Source organism: Adiantum capillus-veneris, chromosome 8 (assembly GCF_014529385.1).
Source record: "Adiantum capillus-veneris isolate H3 chromosome 8, ASM1452938v2, whole genome shotgun sequence".
In the NCBI taxonomy this organism is placed as follows: Eukaryota; Viridiplantae; Streptophyta; class Polypodiopsida; order Polypodiales; family Pteridaceae; genus Adiantum; species Adiantum capillus-veneris.
Window position 1 is genome coordinate 52,051,519 of NC_140938.1, and position 15,990 is coordinate 52,067,508.

General features: G+C 45.1%; 1 protein-coding gene across 1 annotated transcript in view; it reads right to left on the bottom strand.

The window, feature by feature from the left end:
• The window catches only part of LOC147452133 (3-dehydroquinate synthase, chloroplastic-like), a 28,139-nt gene continuing 12,149 nt past the window's right edge, over positions 1-15,990 (bottom strand). The window contains exons 2-8 of the mRNA XM_086517934.1: positions 2,639-2,789; positions 2,385-2,552; positions 2,081-2,307; positions 1,784-1,907; positions 1,475-1,537; positions 1,241-1,384; positions 1-1,168 (exon numbers count right to left, since the gene is read on the bottom strand). Coding sequence (XP_086374060.1) covers positions 1,037-1,168; positions 1,241-1,384; positions 1,475-1,537; positions 1,784-1,907; positions 2,081-2,307; positions 2,385-2,552; positions 2,639-2,789 — 1,009 coding nt within the window. The 3' untranslated portion in view covers positions 1-1,036. The remainder of the gene's footprint in view (positions 1,169-1,240; positions 1,385-1,474; positions 1,538-1,783; positions 1,908-2,080; positions 2,308-2,384; positions 2,553-2,638; positions 2,790-15,990) is intronic.

A 15,990-nucleotide genomic window follows, 5' to 3' on the forward strand; every position in this document is an offset into this window, starting at 1 on the left:
GCAAACAAAATGGCTTATTTTTGGCACTAAAAAAGGTTCACAAAGGAAGTTGCCTCAATTTTGAAAACATTAGACTGTAAAATGACATAGCTAGGTGCTTTAGAGGGTGCAAGAGCAAGAACTGAACCTTGCTACAGATAGAGATGTGAGCCTGTGGCTTGCCTCTTGCGGCCCAAGCCACTTAAATGGCTTAAACACAAACCAAAAGTTAAGGAAAGAACAGGAGGCAATGTGTGTAGGCTTGCGTAGTGACCACCATGAAATCACCTCAAACCCCGTGGCAGCCAAAACTCAGTACCAAAAACCATGCTTCAAGTGCCACAAAATGGCTAGTTAGTTTGTTTTTACAATCACATCAGAAGAGATTTGCATGTAAGTAGGACATGGAGGGTTAGCCAATGACAATTAAGCATCTAATGGTGACAACATTTCGTAAGCAATGAGTTGCCGTTTCTGTCTGTTGTCCTGAACCTGTTGGCCTCTCCATGTACACTTCAAATTTATAGCCTTAAATGCACAAGGTTGCACAAGTTGAAGGAGGAGGCAATAGTCGCCATGCTTCCGGTTACACCTGATTAGCCAAGAGTTTCTCAATGCGTCCAATTAGCATAACCCTCATCAGCACGGTTGTGAACTTGTGATCCTGCTGTAGTCGAATTTCTGATGCCATCCCTCTCTGTTCTGCTGCTAGCATAAGCCACACCAGTACGGAAGAGCTCGTGCCAAAGTCAAATTCCTGATGCCATCTTCAACATGTTTTGCCTTTTTAACACCCATGGTTGGGCCCCACTATTCAAATAGCTATTCTGCAGTCCTTCTGTGACAATAACCTGTGCTGATATAAATGAGCTCCTAAGAGATGCAAATGGTGAGCACAGAACGGTTTGGACTAGCTGACAGCTGGCCAATGCGGAGTGCCCAGCGGTAAAGCTTCTTGTAAGCGAACCAAATCACCAGGAGTAGCTCGGCCATTGTAGCGCATAGAAACTTTATATCATTGGAGCAATCAACTCCACCACTGAGAGGTCACACCAATCTACGCTCTGTCCCCAAGGCAGAAAAAGGTCAGCATAGAATCAAAGCATTTGCGATCATATGCTTCCGTGACAACACAGTGTCCACCAGGTCCCTTTGGTAATGCTAGCAATGGATGTCCACCACTAGGTACCTGCAAACAGTACAATTTGAGTGCAAACAAACTGATTAATTTTACATGTAGTCAAAGCCAAAAAACACTTACACCCAAATTTTTCAGTAGGGCCTCTTTCGAAACATGTGCGGGTGGTGCTGTTGGCAAATGTGCCCTTTCGATGGCAACAATAGCATCAATCAGCACACTATCATCTATCCATTCCAGCCTGTGTGCTAGATCTAATGTCATCACCTGCAGAGGAAAAGTGGAACAGAGGATTGCTGTTAAAGGATCGCATTAAAAAGGGAAGAGTTATGCTCAATTCCTGCTGCATCAGCTTACAATTCCAACAGCCAAAGCTTCTCCATGAAGCCACTCCCCAGGCTTCATACTCTTTTGAATTGCCTGTTCAAAGAAATGAGCATGTATATTTCTGTAAGAGCTACACACCTAAAGAACCCCCCCCCCCCCAACCGCCCTCACAAAAACTGAAAAGATACACATGAAAAACTTCAAACATTGCAGCGTTAACAACACGTAAAGTGAACAAAGACATTCGAACAATAGGTTGCAAGAATGTAATAGTTCACAACAAGACCACATCCTACAAAGACATCAGCAAAAGGGACTTTCAGATATACCAAGACTCACATTTCCAAAAATACGCCCTAGGCTTAAGATGTCCCTGAGGCCACCTGCTTGTTTGTCGAGTGATAAGATCTCTGCCTTGATTTCACAAGACCTTTTGATTGCATAGGCAGTTGTGGCTGGATCCCTTCCCCAATACATGCAACATAAACATGTGAAGTTAAGATTGCATACCATCCACGAGCACTTCACAGAAATTATATGAAACTTTCTATGAACTGTGTAGAACATCAATTTAAAACCCCAATATCTCACATAAGACAATTATGTGGGATTCTGACAATGCACAATTTTGCAAACCTTGCAAGCAATTGTTCCATGTTCTCTTTCAGCCACCGTAAGAAAGCACCATCTCTAACCAAAGCAAACTTGAGAACTTCTGCAATTCCTGAAATAAGCTCCTTGCCTGGTAATGTCTTCAAAAAATTTGTGTCCACTATCACACACTCTGGCTCATAATAAGAGCAAATAGATTGCTTGTCAAGAAGATGGTAGATACCAATCTCATCCGCAACTGCCACATCAACCTGTGTAATCCCCATCATCGGCTCAACTTTGGATCACTATATGTAGGATTTATTAAAGCAATCGGTATCCGCCATACCTGTGCTGTCAGTGTAGTTGGTATTTGGATGTAGTTCACTCCACCTCCATAGACTGCAGCAGAAAAACCACACAAATCATTCACAACACCTCCTCCAAGGCCTACAAAAGTAGCTGTCCTGTCCATTCTTGCTTCTGCAGCTTTATCGACCACTTCAAAGACATTTTCCTGCACAAATAGTTAGTAAAAATCAGCTCACCTGAGACACAGTTTGAAAGATATCGCACATATAATACCAGCTCATTAAAAGTTACCTTCAAGTTTGTCCTTTCTACGTCACGTAAAACAACACCTTCCACATTAATGTCACCCCCTATTCCCAGAATACTTGCAACTACTTGGTCTGTGTACAGCATTGACACTTTTGGATTTGTGATAAGCAACACGTCTTTTCCCTTGATATGCCTGCACGCACAATATAAACTCTGTTTGATTATTCTTTTAGCAAATAGATAACTCCCAAGTCTCCAAGTACCGAAACACGCAAAAACCACTCCAAACGGAAAAACTGAAAATTAATACAAAAATGATTGGAAAATAAAAATGCACCCAAAAACAGCGGACTCTTGTAGCAAACGTCTTCTAAGAAAGACAAATAAATACTACGAATCTCTATAAAATGGGCAAGCTTTTGAAAGTCGGGCCTCAGAGAAGTTCTTTGTGATCCAACGTGCAATAGCTCAACTAATGATAGTTTTTGGCAAATAGGCCAGGCCTGTTGGGTTCAACGCCCTTGAAAAGTCGAAGGCCACTTGACCTTCAGATGGAGTTCTGGTGAGGATGAGAAAAATGAGGAAGAAGCGGAGAAAGACCAAGAAAATCAAGAAAAGTAGATCCAAGAAGAAGTCTAGAAGGCATAGAAAGAAATCTAGCAGTTCAAAGGAGGAGACCTCGTCCTCTTCTGACCATTTAGACGGTGAGAAGAAGGGGAAAAAGACCAAGGAGTTCAAAAATGGAGTTCAAACAGTGAAGGTTGACACGTTTTCACGCTTCAGGGATATCCATTGAGCCCTTGCATTTATACAGCAGTTTCACGTCGCTTTTCGCAAGTTCATTTCTTGGAAGCCTCCAAGATACGGAAGGCGGCGGCGTTTCGGAAAGGAAACACCCAGACATGGTGGTCTACCTTGCTGTTGCACAAAGAAGCACCTAAGAAGTAGATCGAATTCAAGAGAATTTTCACTTCGGCATGGTTAACGGAAGAATATGAAGAGCATGTCCTCACGGGTTGGCATCATTTGAGAATGACAAAGGAAGACACTTTGGTTGCTTATTGCCAGAGGTTTTGAAATACCTTTTGCCAATGTCTTCTTTTCTAAGGATCAATTTTAAGGAGCAGGTTGAGCGGTTCTGTTACAGATTCTTTTACAGGCTTGGACACTCCAAGCGAGAAATCAATAGCAACACACGAACAGAAACCTTAAAATCACTGAACTTTAATAGAGAGAGAACTTTAATAGAGAGAGAGAGTGAACACAGCAAGGCAAAGTTCCACGCCCAGAAGTAATGGCCCCAAAGACTGGCGCCCCTTTCGGTATTTCTTTATTATTGATCAGAACAAGGTACAACTCCCGATGACCCTCTGCTCTCAAGCTCTGTGTCCAAATGCTCTACAAAGTGAGGCCCCAAGGGCTCTTATAAAGAGTACAAGGGATGCCTGAAAAGCAGAGCCCCAAAACCATCAGGTTCAAAAGCACTGAACCCCAAAAGCTAGCGCTGACAATTTCAAAAAGCTGCCAACATAATTTGCGGAAATCCGTACAATAGCATAAAATCCGAAAGACCAAACTGATCTTTTCACGGATGTCTTGATCTACTAAATCTTGTTACTATCATATCTTTTCATTTCACATTTCAGCCCATGACCATCCCCACAAGACTGTACATCCACTTAGCATGCAGTTGACAAATCACACACTTAGTTCACACTGCACACTTTCTGTAGGATAAGTCAATGAGCCGGCATGCATTCCAAATCCTTGCTTAGCATGTCCCATAAGACTTCTGGTTTAGACAATACTCTCGAATCTCTTTTGGCAATCCACATCAAAACCGCTCAATCTGGTCTCTCAAAGTAATCTTCCAAAACAAAGATACTAGCAAATAAGTATCCCAAAACCTTTGGCAGTAGACATCCAATGTATCTTTCTTAGTCATTCTCAAGTGATTCCAAGTTGTGAAGACATCTCTTTCATATTTGTCTAATATCCAAGTTGATGTGAAAATTTTCTTTACCTTGAAGTGTTCTGTGAACCGACCTCCAGAGAAGGCCATGTTAAACTGTTGTACAAACTCAAGGGCTCAATGGGTGTCCTGGTAGCCGGAAAACGTCTCAAACCTGACGGCTAGTGTCACAAGACAGGCACCACGTGCCAATAGAAAAGAACAGACTGAACAGACTTTTAGCACTTCAATAACAACTGAACTGAAAGAGAGACGACACGCGACAAGGAGTGGGGAATTCCACCCCAGAGAGTATTGGCCCCAAAACTCGGCGCCCCTTTCGGTATTTCTTTATATTGCCTCAACACAGTACAAGCCGGTACTCCAAACTCTGCACCTTCTCCAGGAAGCATGCCAGAGAATGAGCCCTTAACACATATTTAAAGGCCCTAGGCCCCAACTTACAGTGAAAAGCCTTCAAACTCAAAAGCATCTGGTGCAAAAGCAATGCCAAAAAGCTACCAGTGTAAATCACGGAATTTCCGTACAGCAGTCAACGCAAAACGCGGAAATCCGTACAGCCTGCCACATCATCATGTCAATGCAATTTTTGAAATTTCCGTACAGTTGCCACATCATCAACTGCTACGTAATTCTTTGTGTGTAGGTCCTGCTTTATTTTAATCCTTTATATCACTTGGGATCCCATCGGACGGGGTCCCCATAAGTTGGTAGAACTTCTTCTTCTGTTACTTGTTCTTCTTAGGGTTTAGACCCCTCGGCCGACATCTGCAAGTTGGCTCCCTTCTTCAAGGCTTTGACACGTTAGCAGTTTGTGATATCTCTCCTTCTTGAAAGAGAGTAATCGTCCGCAATTACAGCATATCTACAAAAACAACTCAAGTTAGCTCAAGAATTTCGGAGGGACATTCTGAGGGACAATCAATTGGCTCTTTTTTGTTAAGGAGTTAGCTTCTCCTTTCGGCTCTTTTGATCAAGGAGTTAGCTTCTTCTTTCGTTCAAATCGGAACTCTTGATATTCCGGCGTAGTAAAATTAGCCATCACACCCAGACCGTACTGATCTTCCACGGGTGTCTTGATGCACTAAAATTACATACCCAGGCAATCTCATCCAATTAGGAATATTCAGTGGTTGGCACATCACAATGCAACACAAATGTTCACATATGCATGTTACAAGACATAGAAACATAAAGCCGCCGATGAACACTCCTCCCGCATAACCTAACAAGGTCCGGGCCGGGAGATATCCAACGACTCCTTCATCACTCCTCCCGCATAACCTAAAAAGGTCCGAGCCGGGAGATATAGAGGCCTTGTACAACCAAACGCTCCCCAGACCGCAGCCTGCGTCGTTTCGAGGTGCTGAGAGTAACCACTACTCAGACTTCTTAATACTCCTCCCGCATAACCATCAAGGTCCGGGCCGGGAGTCAAAAACAACACTTTTCAATTATCAATTCTCACTTCTCCACCAATAAGTAAAATCACCAATCATTGAAACTAGTATAAAAACCAGAGTCAAACATTTCAAATCGGCACCAAAACAAGTTCAAAACAGATACCATCCATTTCAAACAAATTTTCAAACAATACTTTCTAGCTATAAAGAAAAACAAGTAGAGAGAGTTCATTCGAGGTTTTGTTCGGACAACCGAACTTTGAGGACGACTAGCTTGTCCTTCTGCATCACGGTGATGGTTCGGTTCCGAACATGGAGAGTCGCATCATTCTTGTCGTGCCAAGGCATGCCCAAGAGAACGTCGCAATTGCCCAACATCATGATGTGGAAATTAGCTTTTCCATGATAATCTTGAATAGTCATTGGAAGAGCACCAATGAGTGGTACTACTTTTTGAGTTTGCCCCGTGGCTAGCTCGGCTTCAATTTCTAGAGCGGTCTACTTATGATTGCACAAATCTCTACAATGCTTTGAACTTGCCGACGATGAGGACGACAACGAGACGAGCTGAAATCTGAAAATGCTAATGGCTGCAATCTGCAAATCTTTATCTATTGAATTCTGACTCTATGTCGGTGACGATGTCGATGGCGACGATGTGACGACGACGCGCTGAAAACGCAGATTCTGAAATCTGCGTTTTCCAGGCTGAAATTGCAAACTTCGCGGGATCTGACCGTGCAACAAGGATCTGTTGCGGGAAGGTGAGATCTGTGAGATTCGGGGGTTCTACTGCGGATACTGAATGCTGAAAACTGAAAACGCTGGTGCTTCTGTGGATCCCGTCGCGAAGGAACTGCAAAATGCTAGGTCGCCCGCTGCTCCAAAAACGCTAAGGCTGAATTCTGCTCTGCTGCTGCCGGTTGTCCTGCAAATGCAAAACGCTAGGCTTCTTGATCTGTCTTGCTGCTGCCGGGGCCGATCTGCTGTGCACAAAAATGGTAGGCTGCCTGTGGATGAAAATGCTAGGTCCTTGCAGATGCAAAAACGCTAGCTCTACTGATGTGGGGGGTCTTGCTAAGAAGTTGCCTGTTGAGCAAGGTGCTCCTGATGCCTCTTCTGCCAGAAAGTGCTAGCGCTAGGTTTCTTATATACAAACTTAGTAAATTTGTCCTACCTACTTTCCAACAAAAGTCACTTAAAAATAATAAGTGAAAAATGTCAAAAATAGGAAAAATAGGTTTATGCACTGTAAAAAATGCTCTTGATGGGTTCTGATGGAAATCCGATGATCATGCTGTGTGCAACCAGAGGATATGCATCTAATCTAAGTGTCTGTGCATGCACGGTCTGCGAACAGACTCACAAAAGTGCCAGATCACTTCCTATTCTAGACTGACTTGACTGAACTGAACCCTGGTCATGTTGTAGCTTGTCCACGGACACATAGGGTTGGATGTGTCACGTGACACTAGCGCTAGGTTTCTATATATACAAACTTAGCAAAATTGCCCTACCTAGTTCCCGACAAAAGTCACTTAAAAACAATAAGTGAGAAATGTCAAAAAATAGGAAAAATAAGTCTTCTGCCCTGTAAACTGACCCTGATGGAATTTGACGGGAATGCTGATGATCATGCTGTGTGCAACCAGAGTGTCTGGACATGCACAGTCTGCGAACAGACTCACAAAAGCGCCAGATCACTTCCTATTCTAGACTGACTGACTGAATTGAACCCTTGTCATGAAGTAGCTTGTCCATGTACACATAGGGTTAGATGTGCACGTGACACAAGGTTTGGGGCCAATACTCTCTGGGGTGGAATTCCGCCACTCCGTGCCGCGTGTCATCTCTCTCTCTCTCTCAGTTCAGTTGTTATTGAAGTGCTAATAGTCTGTTCAGTCTGTTCTTTTCTATTGGCACATGGTGCACGTCTTGTGACACCATCGCATATGCTTTTGGATAGCTTTAACTGTGTCAAGAAGTATCGCAAGGTCTGATGGTCTGTTTGGACAACAAAATCAGCACCTAAGAGGTAGTGCTTCCAACTAGAAAGCGCATGAATCATGGCCAAGAGCTCTTTCTTATAGACTTGCATAGTCTTCTCTGGCCCTTGCAAAATTCGGCTTTCATAAGCTACTACTCGTCCATCTTACATTAGCACTGCTCCGATGCTACTGCCACACGCGTCACACTGGACCACAAATGACTTCTTAAGATCTGGCAAAACAATTATTGGATCTGAAGTCAACTTTTGCTTTAAGAGACTGAAAGCTGAAATCTCTTTTTGGGTCCATCCCAAAGTGACCTCTTTCTTTTGCAAAGCGTAAAAAGGTGATGCTATCTCTCCAAAATTCCTGTTAAACCTTCTATAGTAGGAACACAATCCCAAGAAGCTTCTGACATCGTGCACAGTCTTCAAGTCTGGTCATGTGTTAATAGCTTCGACCTTTGCGGGATCCATTCTGACACCATCCTTTGAGACTATGTGGCCAAGAAAGTGAGATCTCTTCCAGGAAGAATTCACTTTTCTTAGGATTGACAAGTAACCTGTGACTACGCAGCTCTTCGAACATAATGGTCAAGTGACGCCTATGCTTCTCTTAATTCTTGGAGTAGAATATCATGTCATCGAAGAACATCCCAACAAACTGTTGATGCGAGCAGAAAATCCGGTCCATCATTCTGTTGGACGTGGCAAGAGCATTTGTTAGCCCAAACAGCATCACTAGAAACTCATAAAGACCAAATGTCGTTCTAAACACAGTCTTGTGCACATCCTCTGGCCTTATACGAATCTGATGGTACCCACTCTGAAGGTCCATCCTGCTGAAAATTGCAACACCCTCTAAACGATCGAGAATATCATCAATCCTAGGAATAGGAAACCTATTCTTGATGGTATTATTATTCAACTGTAAAGTGCAACGGAAGTGAATGTTCAACTTTGCTCAAGATGGGTGCTCTGAACTGTGCTCAAGGTTCCCTTTACTTACGGAAGGGAGAGCCTTCCGTTCCTTTAGTGAGAGAGTGCAATGGACACAAAGTGAATGACACTATGAATGAAGATACTGAGACTGAGAGATAGAGAGAAATGAAATGAAATGAAATGTTATATTAACGTCTTCAAAAGGCCAAAATGACCTATGAGACCAATCAGTTACAAAATAGTGAATCTAATACCATGTCTGGGTACAAAAGAACTAGAAAAGAACTAGAAGTGGAACAAAATACTACTACTACTACTACAATCTAAAACTACGTGGGTGTAGCAGCTGATACAATAGGTACCCGGTAAACTGGATGTAACAGTGTGTGAAACAAAGATGGAAGAAATGGTGAGGATCCATCCTCATCTGCACTCTGGATGTCGAGAGAGTATGGCTCGAATCTTCTGTTGTAGTCTCCGTCGATGCTGTGTAGCTCCTCTCCTCAGTCGCGGTCGTCTGTATCTCTGTAGCTCCAATGCTCGGTCGATGAGAGTGCCAGTAGTGGTCGAATGAGTGTGGGACGAGCTCTGCAGTGGTGGCTGCTCCTCTGGCTGTCCCATATCTAGTGAAAAGAAATCTGTAATGTGTCTCTGGGACTGCCTCTCTCTAGCTCTCCCCAGTAAAGTGTCTCTATACCTGTGTAACTCAAGTAGATATAGTCCAAGACATCTCTGATCCTCATAACTCATGACCCTAGATAGAGGACCAAAACCCTCTCTGAATAAGCAGTGGAAACGCCCCCGTATCTCATAGAACACTGTGCAATGACATATGTAGTGCAACTCTGTCTCTGGCTCTCTCTGGCATAATCGGCATATCCTGCTGTCTGCTGGTATCCCTCTGAATCTACCGGTCTCAATCTCGAGCTGATGTGAGGATGTGCGTATCTGACCAATGGCACAACGCAAACCATGAGACATATGTGTGTCCATGTAGCTGGGTCGAATCACAAACCCATCTCCTGTGAGGTGGAGAAGATGCTCTCTATAGAAAGCCATCTTTGTGCTCAACTCCTGAGGCGGCTCTATCCATGTCCTCCTGGTGTCGAGCTGGATCAGGTCCTGACGAATGAGTCTAGTGATCTCCACCCGTGTAAGAGACAGCGAGGGTGCCTGAAGAGAATACTGGAAAGGGGGCAACCTGTCCATGGTGAAGCCATGCGTCTGAAACCATGAAGTCATCTGTGCATACCAGCATGAAGTGTCCCCCTGTAGAGCTAACTGTCTGGAAGACTCAAGGGCCAATCTAGCATATCTGTCTCTAGTAGTATCCCATAGGCTGTGCACAAAGGACACTGATCTGGTAAGCGCCTCAATCTCCATGGGGGGGGCAGCTAGCTCTGCTCGAATGATCGCGTGAGGTACGGAGGCCTTGGCTCTAATCAATCGGGAGATCATAGATACCAAGGGCCTCTCCATACCTCTCCAACCATCCTGGCCTACAGAAGGTCCCCATACCTGTACCCCATACATCATAGCTGAGGCTACTAAAGTATCAAAGAGCCATAACTTTGTCCGAGGTTCCTGGAACTGAACCTGCGAACACATCCTCTCCAAGCCTCCCAAGGCCGCATAAGCTCTGGTCAGTCTAGTCTTTGCTGCTCTCCCCAAAGAAAACCTCGGCCCAGTGAAGACTATCCCAAGGTAAGTGTATGCATCTGTATACTCCACAATCTCTTGACCATACGTGAAGGTCGGTGCCGATCTCCTGATCCACTGCGGTGTGGTGTTAAACACCATGACCTTGGTTTTACCAAGGTTTACAGACAATCCACTATCCTCTGCAAAACTGTGTAATGCATCCAACTGTCGCTGCATACCCTCTGGTGAGTCAGAGATCAAGACAATATCATCAGCATATAACAACAATGGGATCCACGTCCCTGCCAGCTGGGCACCTCTATCACCCTCTCTGTCAATGTGATCAGACACCTCATCAACATACATACCAAATAGAGTAGGAGACAATGGGCAACCCTGTTTCACCCCGATAGTAGAGTGAACTAAGTCAGATATCCCCTCTGGGGTGCGTACATGTCCCATCACTGATCTGTATAAAGCCATAATCCCCCAAATCAACACTGTGGGCACCCCCATCTCCTGCAGTCTGCGCATCAGTCGAGCTCTCGGTACCATGTCAAATGCTTTGCGGAAATCCACAAAGCTACAATAAATCCGTCTCCCATGTGACCTGCCCTCCTCAATGATAGCTCTGAGTGTCAGAATATGGTCAAGAGTGGAGAAACCCCTCCTGAAACCTGCCTGTCCCTTTGCCCGTACACCCTCACCCTCTGCCCAGTTACTCAACTGCTGCTCAATAATGGATGCATACAATCGTGCCAGTGTGTGTCCAACCATAATAGTGCGGTAATTTCCAGGCTCTGTAGGATCACCTGCCTTGAATATAGGCACAATAGTAGACAACCTCCAAGTCTCAGGTAATCCCTCACACATGGCACGATTGAACAACACTGCAAGAACCTCCATCAGCATATCCCTAGCATGTATAAAGTGCTCCGCTACTAGACCGTCATGATCGTAAGCCCTCCTGGTCCTCATCCTGTCAATGGCTCTCTTTACCATCTCAGTGGTAAAGAAGGTGCTCGTAGGTGGACATGGCTCTGTAGGATCTGGAAGGGGATCCTGCCCAGGAACCGTATATAACGATGTCGCATACTGGCCCCACACATCAGGAGAAGTAATCACTGGGGGAGGGGAGTGCTCATGGAAGAGTCGCCATGCCTCGCCTGAGTCTCTACTCAAGAACAACTGATACAAGTCTCGCTCCATCTGGGCCAGGTAAGCTCGTTTCTTCTTTCGCACAAGGCGCCGGAAAGCAATCCGCGACTGTCTGTAGGTGATGACTCCTAAATGAAGATCCCTCTGAAGCTGGGCTCTCATCTCTCTGCACTCCTCATCATACCAACTATTCTGGGGCATGCTCCCAGAATGTCGCCTCCGATCCGGTTGAGTGTGTGGGTATGCCTCTGATGCTGCATCATGTAGTGTCTCAGTCAATAAAGTAGTGCACTCCTCTACTGAGAGGCCTGGAGCAACTGTGCATAGACGATCCCAGATCGCCTCTGTATAAACCGAGTCAGTCTCTGGTGTAAATGTATAACGGGTGTGTGACCTGCCTCCTGATTTCTGGGCTGTACTAAACTGAAAAGATACGGACAGTGTCAAGAGAGCATGATCCACTGCTACGCCCACTGGTCTGGCTCCCACCGTGAAATCCTGAATACAAGGAATAAAGCTCGGCTGTGTCATAACATAGTCCACTGTACTGGCCCCATGTCTGTGTGGAAAGCATGTGAAGCCTGCTGCTCCAGGAAACCGCTGTAAGCCATTAAGTATGGCTAGCCCATGTGTAGTCGTCATCTCCGTGAGGTATCTCCCATACTCAGTCTGCTCTCTGTCATGTGAGCATCTGTCAAACCCCAGCTCACCCACATCCAACTCTCTAAGCATCTCATCTGAGGTGTCGTAGAAGACTGTCTGACAGTTGCCCGTTCGAGCATTGAAGTCTCCTAGGAGGATGATATCACCATCCCTAGAAAACTCCCATATATCATCATCTAGAATTGAGAAAGGCGACTGCCCTCTGGATACAGCATATACTGACGTACTGGGGGGGAAGTAACATATAGCAATATATAGAAATCGACCTGTGTCAGCTCTCAGCCTCACCCACATGTATCTAGCCTGATCATCTCTCCGTACAATATGTAGTAGTGGCTGTAGCTCCTCCCTAAACAACACCGCTACTCCTCCTGAACCTCTACTCCCATGCTCAGATCTCGTAACTGTTCTGTGGGCTGTCTCCCATTTGTATCCCACCACATGTGGCAACAGTTGGCCAGGGGCCTGGTGAGTCTCTGAAAAGAAAACAATGTCCTTGTCTCTGAAACTGTCCTCAAAGGCACCAACATCCAACCTCATAGACCCATTACAATTCCAAGTCGCCATCCTCAATGTGGTCCCATAGGTCTCGCACCGTCATGTAGAGCGCCGCTCTACAATCACCACCCGACCATCTCTGTAAAAGGCCATCTTCCCCTTCTCCCTTGCCGCTTGAATCTCGGGCATTACTTCTCTCATATGCGCAAGTTGTGAGAGAGTGAGGTCATCGCCTAAGAAAATACCTGTCTTCTTGAGAGTAGGTCTCTTCCTCAAGAATTCCTTCTTCTCTTCCAATGAAGGGAAGCGTAGTATGAGAGCTCTTTCCTTTGAAGATTCTCCGGGGCCCTCACTCTTCTTGCCCACTCTCCATGCCTTTGTGTGTGAAGGCTTCTCCACCCCCATCATTGATGTGAGGCTTGTGACCTCTTTTTCCACATTGTTTATGTCCTTGAGGCCGGTTACCCTCACATGTAGAGCCCGCACCCTCCTTCTTTGTTCCTCTTCGAGGGTCATGTTGATAAGAGTGGGTGTACAAGGAGCTTCCTTACCTTTCCCTTTCTTGGCAACCTCAATCCATTTTTCGGCCTCCTCTACTTTCTTTTGCGTTTCGGATATGACCGCGGCCCATGACTTCTTCTCCTCATTGATGTTGTCAATTTCTTCCCTCAAAGAGGGCTGAAATTCCCCCTCTTCAAGCCCATTTTTTGACCGTGTTTCCAACACTTCTTTGTGGAGGTCCAAAATGCTATTCTCCAACGTGGCGATCTTGTTGAGAAGATGATCCTTCTCGTCCTTCCACCTCTTCTCCTTTTCTTCATTTTCTCGGAGGAAAACGGTCTTCGCGTTCCTCCAATCTTCCATCTCTTTTCTCCATGCTTTCATTTCCAATTCAATGATGGAAATTCGTTTGGAGTGAAGCATATATTTGAGTTTGCTTGTTGCCATAGGTGAGGTTGGGGATGACATGAGAGAGAGAGAGAGAGAGAGAGAGAGAGAAGAGAGGATTGATGTTTCTAAAGTGCAGAAAATGCAGCAAACCCTAAAACGCAGATCTGTCCAACAACCCCCACAAAAAAAAAAACAAAAAAAAAAAAAAAAGAAAGTCGCGAACCCTAAAATACAGGTCGCGAGCCCTAAAAACAGGTCGCGAACCCTAAAATACAGCAGCAAACCCTAAACGAAAGCATGGTAAAGAGAGAGAGAGATGGCGTGATGAGAGAGAGAGAGAGAGAGAGAGAGAGAGAGGCTAACAAAAGAGAGAGAGAGAGAGAGAGAGAAGAATACGACACCAGAATGTTGTCACAAACAGGAGCGCATAACAACATAACATAAACTCGGATAAATAGAATTTATCACTTAATACTAAAGCCAAAGGATATAGAGAGAAATAGATAGAGAGAGATATAGAGTGAGAAGATCGACACAGTACTGGGGACCAGAAGATGGGTTGGTCCCCCCCCCTGTAATAGTATCTTTATTACTGAGGAGAAGTCTATACAAGCACTTGAACCGAACGTATTACCACATTCGTTCTACAATAAGACTTTACGGTTCCTGGAAGCCTCGACTTCCTATTCCTAGGGCAAAACCCTATTCCAAGGAACTTCCGTTCCTTATTCCAAATCCTTGAGAATCAAGGTTCTCCCCTCTGGATCTCACCTTCCAGACTCAGGGCATGATATCCCTGCAACTCTTTTCTAACTCTGTTTCCAGAGTCCTCTTCTTGCAGATTAACTCCGCTTTCCTGGACACGAAGTCCTTCCCTTGGGAATTTCAACTTCCGGATTACATCTCGAGAGTCTACCTCTCTTCGATCCGTGGATCTACTTCCCAAACTTGGGTACGAAACCCTTGGGCTGATCTGGCTCTAGTTCCTAAGAGCGCTTTTCTCCTGCAGAGGCTCATGCCTTCCTCTGCTCCTACTCCCTCACGAAGAGGAAGTATACCTGCAATCAAATACTTAGAGATCATAACATGAAAATCGTACCTTCAAAGTCTTGACGCTCCGCAACTCGGTTCTCGAAAAAGCAATTCCCCGGAAGAGATCTCTACATAGAAAATCCTCTCTTCCAATTCTACACACAAAAGAGGTGTGTTCTCGGGTTCCTTCTTGTAAATGAGTCCCGTCTACGACATTTATGGGCTGAAAACAGAGAAAAACAGCAGCTTGTCGTGATGGAAACACGCTCCATAGGCACTTCTTCGCGAGGGAGCTCGCGCTGGGTCTTGGCGACATCGGGTACACTTGGGACAGTCATGGGCACCATCGACAAACGTCTTCTTTGCGGGTGAACTCTGCAGCACCATCTCCTTCTTGCAAAAACTCATCCTCCCCTCTGAGTGAGGGCATGCGATGCTTTTATAGCTCCTAGCCACGGGCACGAATAGCTGCTCGCGTAGAGATCGCAGCCTTCTTTTTTTTTTTTATAGTTGTTGTGCTTGAAAAAGAGAGAGAGAAAACGCTGGCTGAATTGTTGCCTTATTTATCAGATGGCTGCCTACTAATTAAATGGGCGGCCGGCGTATTTTTAAAATAGTATGAATCTGCCCAAAAACTCAATAAAACCTTATAAGTTAAAAACAATGCTTCCAGAGCACTTCCCAGGCGTCCCTGGATGCAATCACATGCACAATTGCAATGCAGACATAAACTTCCTCACAGGAAAGCATCTGCTTTCCCGAAAATCAATCCCGCTTTCTCAGAAAGCATCTGTTTTTCCTCAAAGTTTCCTCTGAACCCATCTTCATTCAAGTGCTTGCTTTTCCTTGTGCACAATTCTAACACAGTTCGGAATTTCCTCTTGACTATGGATATCCCCTTCCCGATGCACCCGTCACCCACCTTGTGATGCATCAGGAATACCCATCACCTAGTCCTTTCCTACAGAACTTACGATACAATCTCCTTCGCGATGCTCTATGTCACCCATGCTATGACGCATCAGAGATGTCCGTTCCCGGATGGTCGGATACTGCTTCCCGATGCTCCCTTTCACCCATCCATTGTGACGCATCAAAAGTACCCGTTCTTGGTGGCCTTACAGATATTTCCGTTCTCAGTGCTCCCATCATTACTTTGAACGACGTTGTCGAGAAATTTGCGGTCTTGCCAAAAAAGCACCGGGCT